Source organism: Hyperolius riggenbachi, chromosome 5 (assembly GCF_040937935.1).
Source record: "Hyperolius riggenbachi isolate aHypRig1 chromosome 5, aHypRig1.pri, whole genome shotgun sequence".
In the NCBI taxonomy this organism is placed as follows: Eukaryota; Metazoa; Chordata; class Amphibia; order Anura; family Hyperoliidae; genus Hyperolius; species Hyperolius riggenbachi.
The window spans coordinates 284,257,100-284,273,979 of record NC_090650.1 but is presented as its reverse complement, the minus strand read 5'-3'; the positions used below and the strand labels follow the sequence as shown (position 1 = coordinate 284,273,979).

Sequence of the window (16,880 nt, the reverse complement as noted above, 5' to 3'; positions counted from 1 at the left end):
ATCACCTAAGCATGGCATGTTTAATGTTTCTTGCAGTTCATGTAAGCTGTGGCAATTTAATAAAATGTTAAAGACTAATGGACAGATTCAGAGGGAGCACTGCTCTGCTGATACCGAACAGGTTCTTGTCAATTAAAGCCGATAAATTACAGTACTTCTACTGCACCTGTAAAAAAAGGTTTATAAATTGGCAAACAAAAGTTTAAAATACCGAATGCGGTATTCGAACAACCAGATATTTTTTTTTATTGCACAGCCCTTTATGAATCATAGGCAATGTCAGTATGGAAAGAGAGACCATGAAACTAACATCAGAAGTTGATGTTAATATGGATGAGGTCCCAATGTAGATGGACATTCCATCAACATGTACGGTTGATACGGTTGGTAAAAAGACCACATTGGTAACCACCACAGGTCACGAGCGGATACATTTTACAGTTGTTATAGCTTGCACTGCAAGTGGGAAAAAGCTTAAGCCATTCCTGATTTTTAAGAGGGTGACAATGCCACAGGAAACACTACCCAAGGGTATTGAGGGCTCTGTAAATAAGAAGGGCTGGATTAATGAAGACATCATAGTGGAAGGGGGGGGGGGGGGTAACTGCTACAGGAGGCAGCCTGGAGCTGTATATTTCTTTATTCAACTATAGGAAGCCCATGTTAATTTTCAACTCTGTCCGCTCACTTGATGGATAGGATTCAGAAAGCAGTGAACAAGGTTGGTGAAACACTTGGCAGACTTGCATGCACACTGCAGTCACTTTATATTGCTGTCAATCATGCATTTAAGTGCCATGTAAGGAATGAGTGGGAAAAATAGGTGTCAGATAGTGAGCATACATTCACTCTGGTCGGCAGCAACGCACGACACACAGTCAAGCATGCAAATGGGTTATTTCAACATGGAACAAAGTGAAACCAGAAAGCATCCAGAATAGTTTTTACAAAGTCTGAATCCTTCATCCACTTACAAGCCTAACTGCTGCACAAGCAACGTCCAACAGTGATACTGGTGGCGAAAGCGTCTTCGACATTAGCTACAGCAATGCAGCACAGGTCTCAATAGAGTGGCTGAGTGAGGTTGATGTTGTTTATGGATCTGATTTTTAAGGGTTTGAAAAATGTGAAAAAGAGGCTGGACGCAGCAGCACTAATTAAGTGACCAAACTGCATCACCTTGCTACAGTAAATAGTAGTGCACATTTAAATTCAACTGCCAGTTTTGGGTATGTCGTATTTTGTTTGTGCACTGAATGCGTTTCATATTTTTAGATAGGCCGCCCCGTTTAAGCAAGCTGCACCCAATCGCAGGTTTGTAAAATTGTTGTATAAGCTGCGGCTTGTCGTCTGGGAAATACAGTAATATATGGAAAAATGCATAATTCTAACTAAATGTAAGCTGAACTGGTAAAAAATAAATAGCCAATTGGGTAATTGTGTGGTTTTTATCAGCATAGTAACAGCTTAACTGTATTGAAAGGTAGGAGTATGAACAAAGCTATAGTGATTTGCAATGATGGTAATACAGGTGTGTATGCTGGGAGTATGATTAATGATGTTTTCAGAAAGGAACATGCTGAAAGAAAAATACTAATGGTGAGTCTTGGAAATGTATGTTTCCGTATGATCAGCTTGCTTAGTGGGTAATGATGTATAAAGCAAGCTATCCATAGTGTAAGTTTTAATTGAAAATGTAAATGTGTGTAGACTGTGGTGTACTTTAATTACATTTCTGTCCACGGAGCTTTGATTGTTGCTGAAAGTACAAATGGCAGCAGAGGCCTAGAGAAATGTACATTTAGTACTGGAAGAATAAAAGAAAGGTATTATTTTATATATTTACCATTGTAGAGCAGGCTTTGAAGGTATTAACCTCCGCAGCGGTAATCCCGAGTCAGGCTTGGCATGGAAATCCGCAGCTCAGACAGGTAATCCTATGCCTGAGTGAGTTATATGCAGGAGCTGCTGCAGATCTCTGTGGTATATTTTTTTCATGTTTTTAGGGTCTAAAAGCTTGTGAAAATTTGCACGTCCTTTAGACCCTAAATTTGGAAATGATCATAACGCCAGGGAGGTTAACACACTTGACTCTGGTAGGTGAAAGCATGACTGCTAAAGTATAAAAAGTATATTATTATATATAATGTGTGTATATATATATATATATATATATATATATATATATATATTTACATTACCCTTCACAAACTGTCAGTCTCTGGGGAAAACCCAAAGTTCTATACCATTCCAAATAGTCAAAGCTGTTCTTAAGCATCCTAATTACCCTGATTAATTGGGAACAGCTGTTTTAATCAACTCAAAAGTTGAAAAATAGCATGTCTCAAGGCAGACAATCCAACAGACATTGCACACTGTTGGGTTCCACAGATGCAGGTCAAGGAGGACACCACTTCACCAGATAAGGCACACAAAAGCTCGCTTAGCCTTTGCAAATGTTCATATGGACAAAAAAAGATGACTTCTGGTTATAGTCAGAAGAAACAAAAATTGTATTGTTTGGTCACAATGATGTTTCCTTCATTTGGCGGAAAAAAGAAGACTTCAACCCAAAGAACTCCAAAACACACAGCAAAAGTGAAGAAATGTTTAGCAGACAACAACATTAACATTTTGGAGTGGCCCAGCCAGAGTCCTGACTTGAATCCAATTGGGAATCTGCGGAGGGAGCTAAAGATCAGGGTGATGGCAAGAAGACCCTCCAACCTGAAATATTTGGAGCTCATTGCTAAAGATGAATGGGCAGAAATACCTATGGAGACATGCAAAAAGCTGTATTATAGGAAGCGTTTGATTGCTGTAGTAGCCAATAAAGGCCTTTATATTGATTATTGAGAAGGGTATGAATAATTTTGGACTGGATATCTTTTGCTCAAATGTAAATAAAAGCTGAGTTTTTTTTCCCCACAATAATTCCTCTTTAAAATCGTCTTATTATCTTTTGGGCGACACCTATGTCATTTCCTGTCAACAAAAATTACTTGCTGGTTGAATAAAAGTAACTTTAAAGAGACACTGAAGCCTCCAAAAAATGAGGTTTTAACTTTGAAAACCTCTAACATAATTGCCCCTCCTAAAATGCCGCATCCCGTGGCTGAAAACTCCATAAATCACCCCAAACTCCCTGGGGCACATCGCGGGGCTCCTTCCACATAGAAGCAGAGCTTTGAGCTGCAGCTCTGCCTCTACACTCTCCCCGCCCCTCTCAGTCTTCTTTCACTAAGAGGGGCTGGGGAGAGGGAGCGATTAGCGCTGATTGATGCACATGGAGGCAGAGCTACAGCCAAAAGCTCTGCCTCCTTAGGGCAGCAAAATCCACGACCAAGAAAGTCGTGGATTTTGCCGGGGGAGTTGGGGGTTATTTATGGAGTTTTCAGCTGCGGGGATGCAGCGTTTTAGGAGGGTCAATTATGTTAGAGGTTTTTAAAGTAAGAACCTCATTTTTAGGAGACTTCAAAGTCTCTTTAAGTCAACATTTGTCAGGGGTAGGAATAATTATGGGCAGCACTGTATATTTTTTATTTATTTTCTTTTACTTTGCTGCTATGGACAGTAGACTTTAAAAAAAATAGATATCCCATGGTTTTTATTTTATAATTAAACATTTACAAAGTAAATAGAATGTTTTATTGTTCCTGTTCAATGGGAGTCTAATAAGTGTCCCAGAGTTAAAATACACCAACCATTTATTCTATCTCTCCCCTGCCTCAGAAGTTTTATTCTGCCAAGAAAACTTTTATGGTTGTAACTTTCTGTTGGTGAGCTATGATGGCTCCCAGGATGTTTATTTTTTTTTTTTCTAAATGTTTTTTTTTTTTTAATTTTTTATATTTTTTTGAAAACCCTCCCGCCAGCCTATGACAGCGATTGGATGTCATAGGCTTTAGCCTATGACAATGGATCGGTCGTCTGTCTCCCCCAGTGGGACAGCCGTGTCACGCGGTCACGCGTCTGTCCCCAGTACATTGCTGCCATAGATCGCAGCACTGTACACTATAGACTGTGGTTTTGCCGTCTAACAGTCTCCTAGCTGCGATCGCCGCTTGGGGACTGATGACGGAGCGGAGTGCGCACAATCTCCTGCAAAATCCCACCCCAGGACTTCACGCCAGTTGGAGTGGAGTGGTCCTGGGGCTGCCGCCGCATTCACGCCTGTCGGCATGGAGGTAAAATCTACACTAACTTTTAAGCTGTGAAACACAGAAGTAATGACCCTTTAAACCTTCCTGCATTAAAACCTTATCTCAAGCTGTCTCTCACGGTTTCATGGCTGTTAAAGCTCTTCAGAGAACGGGCCTGATTTCAACCATGTTGGTCAAATAGCTCAGAGAAGCTCTTTTGCATAGATAACCACTCAAGTTTGTTAACTCTTCCTATACTGGAAAACAGAAAGGGACTTAGCATATTAAATTTCTTAGTAGGGCTAGTATCATATGTAAATATGTTGTTCATCAGGTCACGTGTCGCTTAAGATTCACTATAAAGAAGAGTATAAAGGTAGCCACACTCTTGACGTTTTTCCTGTTCAATTCCTGGCAGATTCAATCATGCTGTCAGAAATCTGTTCAGACAGGAGAGAAAGCTTTGATAGATCGGGGCAGTGCAGGAGGCAGTAGATTGATGATCCATAGCTTTGTGCTGCATCAAGCAATGTTGCGGTTAGACCAGGTTAGATTTCATGCTGAAATCTGTTGAACATTGATGGGCTAGATTCAGATCAGAGAGGTTTTTAGCACATTTGGGGGGGGGGGGGGGGGGGGCAATTACAAGTGTATAACCACCTTCAGTTTTTCATGAAGACACAGCGGCGAATCACTCCTGGATGCTACACGCAGCCTGCATAAAACCACTATCTGAATGCCGCATTTGCGCAATCCGACGGTCATTTGAATGGGAACGTTTAGCCGACTAGTCCCAGATGCTTTATCGGTAACCGCCGCCAAGCGTCCGTGTGAACCGACCCTAAATCGTGCATCTCTATGGAATGTTTGGAGTTAATCCCTTTAGCATTGTTTCTTTTTGTGCCGTTACATGAAAGAGATTTAGCAGTTTTCATGAATTGCCCCCAGTGAACACCTATCACAAAGACTGACCATTTTTTGTTATTGATATTTTTCAGATAAAAATAAAAGCCTTTTTTGGTTTTGTTTTCTGAATTACTTTTAATTGTAAGTTAAACTTCTAATTCATGGACAAAAATAGCATGTTACTGCTACGTTTGCTTAACCAAATGTTTCTTCTCCCAGTGTTGAGAGCAGCCTGGATTTTTGCTAACAAAACAAAACAAAAACTAGTGGAAGTAATGATATATTAGACAATGGTACTTTTAGCTGAGGAGAAAGTTTTCATACAGAGAGCAGACAGAATTTTCACGCAATTATATTTAATTATACGCCCTCAGCTGAAACGCTTTGTCTTGGTGACATTACTTTGTAACAATTACCAATGGTAAAGTCTTCATTTATTGACGTAATGAAAAACTGAGGCCGTGCTTTGGACAGGTATCATCGTGAAAAGCTGTGGTTATAAAAATGGATCACAATGGCTGAATTTAAATACCAGTACAAAGGTCAGTGCAGATTGGGCATAGGGTTTTTTTTTTTCATCTGTAGAATTTTTTTTCTGAACTTTAAACATTTGTATGATGGCCTGTTTTTTTTTTCAAACTGACATATTCAGTTTCCTGCTTATACTGTAGAATCTCCTTATACCTCTGGATACAGCAAACTATATAATAATACTACTATATAATAGTAGTATAAATATACAATGTATGATCAATTCTAATATAACAACTACTTTTCCTGGTCACTTGGAGTTTACTATAAAGGGATTCTAATGTATTTAGATTGTTCTAACCATGTACACAAGAAGTTATTATATAATTATTGCATGGCATAGAGAAGATTAAATGGGGTGATCATGAGAGACTGCATACACCAGGCTGCAAAGAGATAATTATTTTTTTTTTTTTTTTACAAAACAAAGGAAAAGAGTGTGTTTTGAGGAAAAGAAGAGCTAAGCGAGGAAAAAAAAAACTCTTACCCTCTCAGTCTGGTGTAGAAAAAGTGCCTCATGCAGCATGGGAGGAATCACATTTACTACTGACGTGCAGAGCTAGAGGGGTTTTTTTTACTCCCTTAGTTGAAGACGCACCCCAATTTTCCTTATATAGATACCCAAGTTTATTCTGATCGCTTAGGACCCTGTTTCACACTGAAAATCGCTGCAAAATCCTCGCTATGTTGCTGCACTGCTGCAATTATCATTCAGTGAGCAATGCTCATTCCCTGAATTGTATACATGATTGCGTCAAAATTTTGCCACAATTTTTGGTATGAAATAAAGCAGTGTCTGGGTAGCCAAGGTGCTGATCTTGGAGCGCCTAAAAACCTAAAAAAAAACCTTTTTAGGAGCTCCACCTTTGCACCTTGGCTACCCAGACACTTCTTTATTTTATCTGAGGTGCACCGCGAAACGTGTTATCGTTTTTGTGTCTGATTATTAAAATTTCTCTTCTATATTGGTGTTGCCCCTTATTCTTAGAGGTAAGCCATTTTACATTTATTACGTCCATAGTTATTTTTTGGGGCGCCTTCTCCCTCCCAGTGAATTGGACACAGAAGTAGTTCAGGGAGTCCCTTCCCTACCTTCAAAATTTGGAGTGTGCTTAGATATCTAGCCTTTAATATCAGCATATGCAAATCAGGAATGAGCTGCATGTGATGTTATTACCCACAAGGCTGTGCATCAGTGGGCCAACTTTTAATTAGGCCTACGCTTTGGGAGGGGTTTCAAATTTTCATCTGGATTTCCATTGGCTGCAAAACTTTTTCATCTCTAAGACCTGGGTTTTCCCTGAAAAACCTGCCATCAGCTTCACACTGGTGTTGAGTTGAGTTCATTTCCGCTTAAAGTGTAACTGTCGAGCAAAAAATCAAAAATCAATTATTTATTTTTATCTGGTAAACAAAAGCAATAAGGATGGTAACCAGGCAATCCAAAGGTAAAATCACTATTACTTTTCTTTTTGATAAATGTTTTTTTTCCCAGTTTACCTGACTCTTTGCCCAGTTTACCTGACTTTTATTTGCTACACACAAAATTTGGTACACAAAAAGGAAGTTGCAGGGCATGCTGGGCTGTCCTTTTTTGCTTCTCTACTTCCCCTCAGACTTAATTAATGCAGCCTGATTGGCTGAAGCCTCTTACCCTCCTGTTTTCCCCTCCCACACCTCTGTTCCTCCCTGATTGGCCAATTTTTCTCATGCTAAGACAATGCACTTTCTATAGTCAAGGGGGCGGGTAAATCAGGAGAGTAATGGAGGAAATGACATCAGGATTGGCTTCATAATAGCCACACTTAAAATGGGAAATGCTAAGAAGTATTTTCTCTTTTTTACTGTAGAAAAATCACTAAAATCAAAATGTGAACAGTGCAATACATATGTTATGTAAGTAGAGTGAGTATTTATTTACTTATATATGTGATGGGGGGCTTCTGAGATAGTATGACTGACAACTCCTCTTTAAACTCCTCTTTGAAGAAAGTGGAAGGAGAGTGTTACAAGCGGTTCTCCGCATATTTCTCAGTGATTTGTGAGGCACAGATGTAGAACACCACCTCCCACAGTTTTCCAGTGATCTTCAATTAGAGCAAGGGTAGATCAACAAATCCTTGATGTGTGGGTTAAAAGATCCTAAACTCTGTTTTGGCAACTTTCCCAGCTTGAGAAACTGAAACATAATTAGTAGGTTTACATTTCGAGTTTTTAAGGCCTGTTAAGATTTTATTTACCGTATATTCCGACGGATAAGACGACCCCCCAACTCTTCCAGTTAAAATATAGAGTTTGGGATATACTCGCCGTATAAGACTACCACTCTTCCAACGCACACCACATAAAAATAAAAATAAATCACATACTTGTGCTATGTTTGAACAGATCCTGGTGCTGTGCTGTATGTGGTACCCAGTATATAACAGAATATAGGCGATTGACTGGTTGGATCGGTCAAATTTCCCTCTCCCTAAGAGGATTGGTGAGCTCTCCTTGTCTACTCGTTTGTTAGAAGGGTATGGAAGAATAGATCGCGCTGTTTTGCAGTTGGTGTTAGTGTGTCGGTAGTCCCTGGTGGCGGTGGCAGATGCAGAGGAGCGTAAACGAGGGTGAGCTCTCCTTTACTTACTGTCCCACCTACCACTCTTCTCCTTTTCACTGCAGCCTCCTTCAAAAATGCAGGGGGCGGACCCTCTTCACACAGTGGGGAGGAAGGAGAAGCACATTGCTGAGCTCCAACCTCTCACATGCAGCAGGAGAGGGGGTCTCTGCACGGGAGAATATTTCCCTCGCCTCACGGCCATGTGTGGAACACTGATCATGGTTTATGGAAATTTGAAAATGTGAAGAGGAAATAATGAAAAATTGTCTTATCCTGTTTGCATAGGCACGAGACACTCGCATGACAGTGCCTGGATATTGCAGTTGGTTGGGCAGGGGATGCCCTGGTTGCTCCGGTATTGACTTGGCTACTGTTAAAATCATACTCTACATGGCCCTTACAATCTGGGTTTTGTGAGATTACTAATTTATATGCTCTGTTGTGCTTGAGTAAGGGCTGATGGAAGCCCTAAATGGTCTGGTGCCTTTGTACTGTAGTATTAATTCATGTTTTGTATAAACTTCTGATGTTTTGTCGCATGCGGAACGCTCTCTATTTTTTGAGTGCCCCATTATATAATAAAGCTCCCCACAACCAGGAAACTTGCTGCCATTTGATAGTGTAACTTCCTGTCAGTTTGTTTTGATCTGAAAGGTTTATTACTCATTCTAGTTTAAAGACACTGCAAAGTTTGGTTTATTTTCACATGCATTATTTTTTCTATATAATGTGCCCTTTATTATTACTGTAAATGTTTAAATAATACATGTGATAAGGGTGTTTTATTCTGTTTGTGTATAATGTGGCCTTTTTGCCACTTGATTTAAAGCAAACCTGAACTGAAAATAAACTTATGAGATAATTATTTGCATGTGTAGTACTAATGGTAAATACAAGTATGTTGTGCTGGGTACACACGTTGCGTTCCTGCATCGAATGTGCCGCTCGATTCCCAACGTTTCGATCATTTCCGAGCGCATTTCGATGGTTTTTAGGTCGAATGCCATGTAAAGTATGGCAAATTGACCTAACGATCCATCGAAACGCGAATCGGACATGTCGGAAATAAATGAATCAACGGGAATCGAGTGGTGCATCGATGGGAATCGAGTGCGGGAACGCACCGTGTGTACCCAGCATAAGGACTAAAAATTCTATTCAACAGCCTGGTCAGTGTGCTTCATTTAGCTGCACAACAAAAGAAATAGCCATTTGAACTTTTATCAACATATCCTATTATCAACTGTGTATCTTCAGCTAAATAGCTTGTGGGTTTTTGTTTACTTTTCTGCAGAGCTGTATTGCACTTTGGTTTTACTGCCTCATTTGCATAGATAAAAGCACTAGTTTATTAACCTTTGCAGTGGGTAAAAAGTAGACCTCCAACATGGTTTTTTTTGTTTTTAGAAATAGTACTATTTACTAAGCTGTGGTAAAGTCTTATGCTGGGAATACACGGTTCGTTTCTGGTGCTCGATTCTCCTTTCAATTGTTTTTGCCGCTTAGTTCTGCAGTCAATTCTCTTATCTTCCGCTCATTTTTCTTATCTTTTTCCATTCACTTCTATCAAAAATCAAGCGGCAAAAGGATTGAAAGGGAGCTCGGACATGTCAGAAATGTATCTATCGAACCATCTAATCACCTCAAAAATGACCTGTGTATTCCCAGCAATATGCATGATAAGTAGAGAGTAATGCAGTACGATAAAAACCATTACTCTACTCTACTTATCATGCGTAAAAAATGATGCACTCTATTCTGGTTACCGCAGTGTAGTGTATATACACCTCAATGTTCTGGATGTCATTTCGGGCATGCTTTTATGGGGCTGATTCATGAAACTGCGCAAGGTCTAGTACAGCACCGCAAGCTAAATTGAAGGCTGCACGCTGTGCTCGCTTTTGCAGCGTAGTGTGCCTGCCTTAGTTACGCACGTTGCTTACATAGCAACAGGTGTTCCTTTAAATGCCGGCTGCTACTTTGAGCGGCGCTACTATGTTTATTAACATAGTCACTTCAAAACAGTGGCCGGCATATAAAGGAACGGGGGTTGCTATGTAAGCAAGGCGCGTAACTAAGGAAGGCACACTGCGCTGCAAAAGCGAGCATTGCACGCAGCTTTTAATTTACAATGCGGTGCTGTCATGGAGCTCACACTGCTATAGCAGCCCAGCTTTATGAATCGGCCTCAATGTCTTTTTATTACCTTTTATGAATTGACTTAATTCACTTTACGGAAGCGCAGGTGATCATTAACACACAACACAAAGTAATAATCCTCTCGTATCAAAAATTTTAATTTGGAGAATTGCCAGATAAAATGCATAATGTGCCTGGAACACATGAAATAGCTTAGTGAATTGCAGTGTTCTCCCCAGAATTTTTTCCCAGCAGGGTGGCATAAGAAAATTAGCCGGGTGGAGTGCAAGGGGGGGGAATACAGGACCAGCGCTTCCATAAGGGCAAACTGGACAATTGCCCCCAATTGCAGTGCAGCTCTCCCCTCAGTTGGTTCCTGGACATCTTTGCAGGAAGCAGATGGAGTGTAAGCTCATCAGCAGGGTGTACCAAATGGGGATGGAGAGGCATATGAAATCATAGCCTCTTGCAGTTTAGCTTTACGGGGATCAGTAGCATCTGGCAGCTGTGATCACAGTAACTAAAGGTGCCTATTAACAGTACAATTTTTCCCTCAGATTCAATCTTTCGACACAATTTTTATGTTCAAATTTTATAGAAAAATGTGCCTTGTGTGGCGCAAATCGATATGAAACAATTCTTTGGTCAATTGCAAAAGGGGGGAAAAAATGATCCAAAAGTTTGATTTTATGATTGAATTGTAATGTAAAACCTTCTTAAATTGATCTGTTAATGGGAACTATCGATAATTGCCATCAGATTAGTTTCAATCATTCAAATGGCGTAGAAAGATTAAATCTGAAAGAAAAATTGTACTGTTAATTGGCACCTTAAAGAGACTCGGTAACAAATTTTTAAGCCTTAGTTCTTCTATCCTATAAGTTCCTATGCCTGTTCTAATGTGCTCTGGCTTACTGCAGCCTTTCCTAATAATAAATCCTATCTCCTTTCCTCTGTTGTGTCTGTCGGGCTAAGGCTTGAATGTGTGGAATGTGCAGGGCTGCTTGTGATTGGATAGAAGCGATACACACCCTCTGCAGGCCCCCTGCACACTCTGTATGACTCACACACTCTGTTTATGTGAGCCTATCACAAGCTGGTTAGTTTGTTTGTAAACATTGCCTAAAACTGTTAATTGCAGCAGAGATTGGCAGAAACAGCACAGAGGGGCACAGGAGAAAATAAGGAATAGAATGGTATGCTTTTTAGTGTAAGAATATTAGAGTACAGATTCTCTTTAAAACAAATGTGCAGAGCCTTCTGTCTCTCCAGCAGGTCTGACATAAGATAAGGAGTCAGCCATGCTGTCACACAGTGATATATACTCTGCAGTAGCATAGTGTGCCCTTTCCACTCCATTCCTACGATTTATTGTTCCTGACTGACAAAAAGTAAACATAAAAGAATCCCAGAACTGCAAAGGATGGAGCACACTATACAGGATCTTCTCAAAAAATGTGCATATTGTGAAAAAGATTCATTATTTTCTGTTATGTACTGATAAACATTAGACTTTCATATATTTTAGATTCATTACTCACCACTGAAGTAGTTCAAGCCTTTTATTGTTTTAATATTGATGATTTTGGCATACAGCTCATGAAAACCCAAAATTCCTATCTCAAAAAAATTAGCATATTTCATCTGACCAATAAAAGAAAAGTGTTTTTAAAACAAAAAAAGTCAACCTTCAAATAATTATGTTCAGTTATGCAGTCAAAACTTGGTCGGGAATCCTTTTGCAGAAATGACTGCTTCAATGTGGTGTGGCATGGAGGCAATCAGCCTGTGGCACTGCTCAGGTGTTATGAAGGCCCAGGATACTTCGATAGCGGCCTTTAGCTCATCCAGAGTGTTGGGTCTTGCGTCTCTCAACTTACTCTTCACAATATCCCACCGATTCTCTATGGGGTTCAGGTCAGGAGAGTTGGCAGGCCAATTGAGCACAGTAATACCATTGTCAGTAAACCATTTACCAGTGGTTTTGGAACTGTGAGCAGGTGCCAGGTCGTGCTGAAAAATGAAATCTTCATCTCCATAAAGCTTTTCAGCAGATGGAAGCATGAAGTGCTCCAAAATCTCCTGATAGCTAGCTGCATTGACCCTGCCCTTGATAAAACACAGTGGACTAACACCAGCAGTTGACATGGCAACCCCAGACCATCACTGACTGTGGGTACTTGACACTGGACTTCAGGCATTTTGGCATTTTCCTCTCCCCAGTCTTCCTCCAGACTCTGGCACCTTGATTTCCAAATGACATGTAAAAGTTGCTTTCATCCGAAAAAGTACTTTGGACCACTGAGCAACAGTCCAGTGCTGCTTCTCTGTAGCCCAGGTCAGGCGCTTCTGTCGCTGTTTCTGGTTCAAAAGTGGGTTCATGCTTCCATCTGCTGAAAAGCTTTATGGAGAGGATTTCATTTTTCAGCACGACATGGCACCTGCTCACAGTGCCAAAACAACTGGTAAATGGTTTACTGACCATGGTATTACTGTGCTCAATTGGCCTGCCAACTCTCCTGACCTGAACCCCATAGAGAATCTGTGGGATATTGTGAAGAGAAAGTTGAGAGACGTAAGACCCAACACTCTGGATGGGCTGAAGGCCGCTATCGAAGCATCCTGGGCCTCCATAACACCTGAGCAGTGCCACAGGCTGTTTGCCTCCATGCCACTCCGCATTGAAGCAGTCATTTCTGCAAAAGGATTCCTGACCAAGTATTGAGTGCATAACTGAACATAATTATTTGAAGGTTGATTTTTTTTTGTTTTAAAAACACTTTTCTTTTATTGGTCGGATGAAATATGCTAATTTTTTGAGATAGGAATTTGGGGTTTTCATGAGCTGTATGCCAAAATCACCAATATTAAAACAATAAAAGGCTTGAAATACTTCAGTTGTGTGTAATGAATCTAAAATATATGAAAGTCTGTTTATCAGTACCATTACAGAAAATAATGAACTTGCTATTTTTTTTTTTAGAAGATCCTGTACAGATTATAAATATATACTGTATATTACCATGTACTGCTGGGCTGCAACTAATGGTGATCTCTCCCAGCAGTCTGCGCACATTTCAATTCAGTTCTCCTCACACTCTCTGCTGCTGACTCGATGGATGAGGAGAGCTGTGAGTGTCCCGCCCCTGTTCATTAATATTCACTGCTCTGCCCGCCTCCTCCGCACGCAGGGCTCAGGACCGAGGGCTGCGAGTGTCCCGCCCCTGTTCATTATTATTCACGGCTCTGCCCGCCTCCTCTGCACGCAGGGCTCAGCACCAAAGGCTGTGAGTGTCCCGTCCCGGTTCATTATTATTTACTGCTCTACCTGCCTCCCTTGCACATGCTGCTAAGCGAATGTGACGGCGAGCTGGAGCCGGGCGGAGCGCCCACCTAAAAGGGCTTGGGGAGAACACTGAATTGGGCTCACGTGTGCATTTCATTGTGGTAGTGCACTTGGTTTGATAGGACACAGTGCTTTCAAGTAAAGGTTGCCACTACTGATACAATCTTGACTGTATAATCTTACCACTTCTATGTACAGTAATATGGGGGGACTACTTTAACCTTCTCGGGGCCGGCTGCCTAACCCCCACCTTAAGGACCAGGACATTTTACCTGCTGGGGGGGGCAGGCAGCCGGATCCCCAGTATACTTAGCTAGGCATTAGTGTCCCCAGTATAGTAAGGTGTCCCCTCGTATTGCCAGCAGCCTTTAATCACCTTCCTGGGTCCTGCGATGAGCAGCTCTAGCCCTCTCTGCTCTGGCTGGCAATGCATTGTACATTACAGCTTTGATTTTCGTACCGTTTGGACCGTTAATATTATCTCAGGGCCAGAGGCACCTGCATCGTCTGATATTCTTCTACTAAAGGCTTCTTATGTTTTCGTTTACACACTGAAGTGGTGTTTTGTTTCTCTTCTATAGAGGCCACAAGAGAAAATTGGATGAAGATGAAGAGGATGCTGAAGAGGAGGGAGGTAGTGAATCAAGCAATGAGGAAGGAAGCAGTTCAGAGGCAGATGAAATGGCAGCAGCAATTGAAGCTGAGCTCAATGACTTCATATAACGCCTCTGTGATTGGGAACTTTTGACAACTTTTGTTCTTGCACACACAAACTAAAAGACTTTTCATGTCTGCTACTTAAGTGTACGTATGGGTTTTTTTCCTTTTAGAGAAGTAACTTTTTGTATATTTTGCTTGGAATACAAATTATTTTACACATTTCAAGCTACTTCTTTTAAAGGCATTTTACCTAAGGAAACAAAACATTTTCCATCAAGGTCATCTCGAGTGTTAATGGGAAAGGTTTGCTATGCCAAAGACATAATGCTTTTGCCCTATCCTTCTAGACTATAAGTTAGGGGAGGGTGGGAGGAATGCTTTGTTATTGTTGGTTTTTGTTTTTCGTTTGTTTTTGTTTTTTTATATATACCTTTTTTTTGGCATCTAAAAGTGGATTAAGGGATAGCGTGGTCCATATGTGGACAAAAGCTCCATGGAAACCTGGAAAGAACACTGTAAACTATATTTGTGTGCTTTCCAAATTATATATATATATCTATCGTAATACTTTTTTAAAGGAATACTATATATATATATATTTGTATAGATCTAGAAAATGTGATATAAGAAAATTGTACATTTGACAGAACTGTCACTTGCCTCTAACTAATGTCACTGAGTAAAGTTCCTGTTTTTACATGTTCCTCTGTGCATTAGTTGGGATTTGTTAGGAAAACAGTGTTTAGCTTTTTAACAGTGCCTCCCTGTGAGAGTGTACAGCTGTGCCATGCGGCTGTGTACATGCACAGGAAGCACACATTAGATGTTCCCCTGGCAGAGGAAGTTATTGCTATAGCTTAACATGCAATAGGGTTTTATTGAATTGAGAAAGCTATTGTAAAGTTTTTGTATATTCTATTTCATATTTGATCACAAAACAGATTTTCTTTCATTTAATAAAACAAATCCATTTTGTATATGTTTGTCTTGTGTTTATTTTCCCTTCTTTTTAGTATACCTAACCGCTTCTACCATTTTGACTTAAAAAAAATAATGGTTTAGGGAACTGGCTGGGAACTATTTTAAGGTTTGTAGGTGGACATTTTGCTAAACTGATTTTTTTAAATCATAAGAGAACTATGTGACCTTGCACTACAGTATTGATGTGTAAATCTGGGTAGACACAATCAATTTTCTTTCTGAACGGCTGGAAATCTGACGGGATGTTGTATAGTGTGTACATGTCCAATCTGCTCCTGATTGATAACGGGATTGGTTTTCTGATGATAACTTTGCAAACTCGATCCTGTTATTAAACGAGAGCAGATTGGACATGTTGGAAATAATTGTCCAATCCAGTCAATCAAAAAGGAAATTGCATCACATATAACTTCACTCTCAAAAACATGGAGGAGATTGCTGAATATTAAATGTAGAGTGGCCTTTAATGTATAAGTTGTTGTTTTTTAAATTGCTGTGTTGGCACTCTGTGATAAATAAGTGGATTTTGGGCCGCAGTTTGGGCACTCAGCCTCTAAAAGGTTCGCCATCACTGTTCTAACACTACTGCAGCCAAATAGATCAGCAAGTCAGCCAGGCAACTGGTATTGTTAAAGAGACACTGAAGCGAAAAAAAAATATGATATAATGAATTGGTTGTGTACTATGAATACTTACTAGAAGATTAGCAGCAAAGAAAATATTCTCATATTTTTATTTTCAGGTATATAGTGTTTTTTCTAACATTGCATCATTCTCTAATATGTGCAGATTACACAACATTCAGCATTCAAAATGATTCTTTCAGATCAGTCTGTGAACTAATGACCTCTCCTCTGGCAGAGAAAGTAAATAGTTCAGCAACAGTTGAGATAATAAAAGTCAGATAACAGCCCTCTCTACGACTTTGAAAGTCGTAGGGAATGTCTTTTTTTGCATAGAGATAACAACTGGAGTTTCTTATCTCTTCCTGTACTGGAAAGAATTAGACTGATGTATCTGATCTTAATGTTTTATTTCTTAGCTGTACTACACATACAAATCATAATATCATAATTTTTTTTTCGCTTCAGTGTCTCTTTAAAGAGGAAATACATATGGCAGCCTCCATATTCTTCAGTTGTCCTTTAAGGATATTGCCTTCGACATAGGAGACCAGGGTTACAATTTTATCTCTTCCTATTCAGTAAGCCAGTACCTAACACTAAGACAGAAACTGTCACACATCTTTCACTCACGGGATATCTAAAGGAAGACAAATCCGGGTATACAAGTGACTGGTATATAATATAACACGGAGTGCGGTCACGTAGGTGCACTGAACAGGTATGCAGTGACTGGTATATAATATAACACGGAGTGCGGTCACGTAGGTGCACTGAACAGGTATGCAGTGACTGGTATCAATACAATGTGCAGCTGTCACACACACATGTACCCTGAACAGGTATGCAGTGACTGGTATTACAAATGTGCAGCTGTGACACATGTGCAGTGAAAAGGTAGGCACTAAATGTGCTTGGCCTGGCAATGGCACAGTAGGAATTACCAA

General features: G+C 40.2%; 1 protein-coding gene across 1 annotated transcript in view; it reads left to right on the top strand.

Moving 5' to 3' along the window:
- CTDP1 (CTD phosphatase subunit 1) overlaps positions 1-15,306 on the top strand; it is a 196,677-nt gene extending 181,371 nt beyond the window's left edge. The window contains exon 13 of the mRNA XM_068237036.1: positions 14,251-15,306. Within this exon, the coding sequence (XP_068093137.1) occupies positions 14,251-14,392 (142 nt within the window). The 3' untranslated portion in view covers positions 14,393-15,306. The remainder of the gene's footprint in view (positions 1-14,250) is intronic.
- The last annotated feature ends 1,574 nt before the right edge of the window (positions 15,307-16,880 follow it).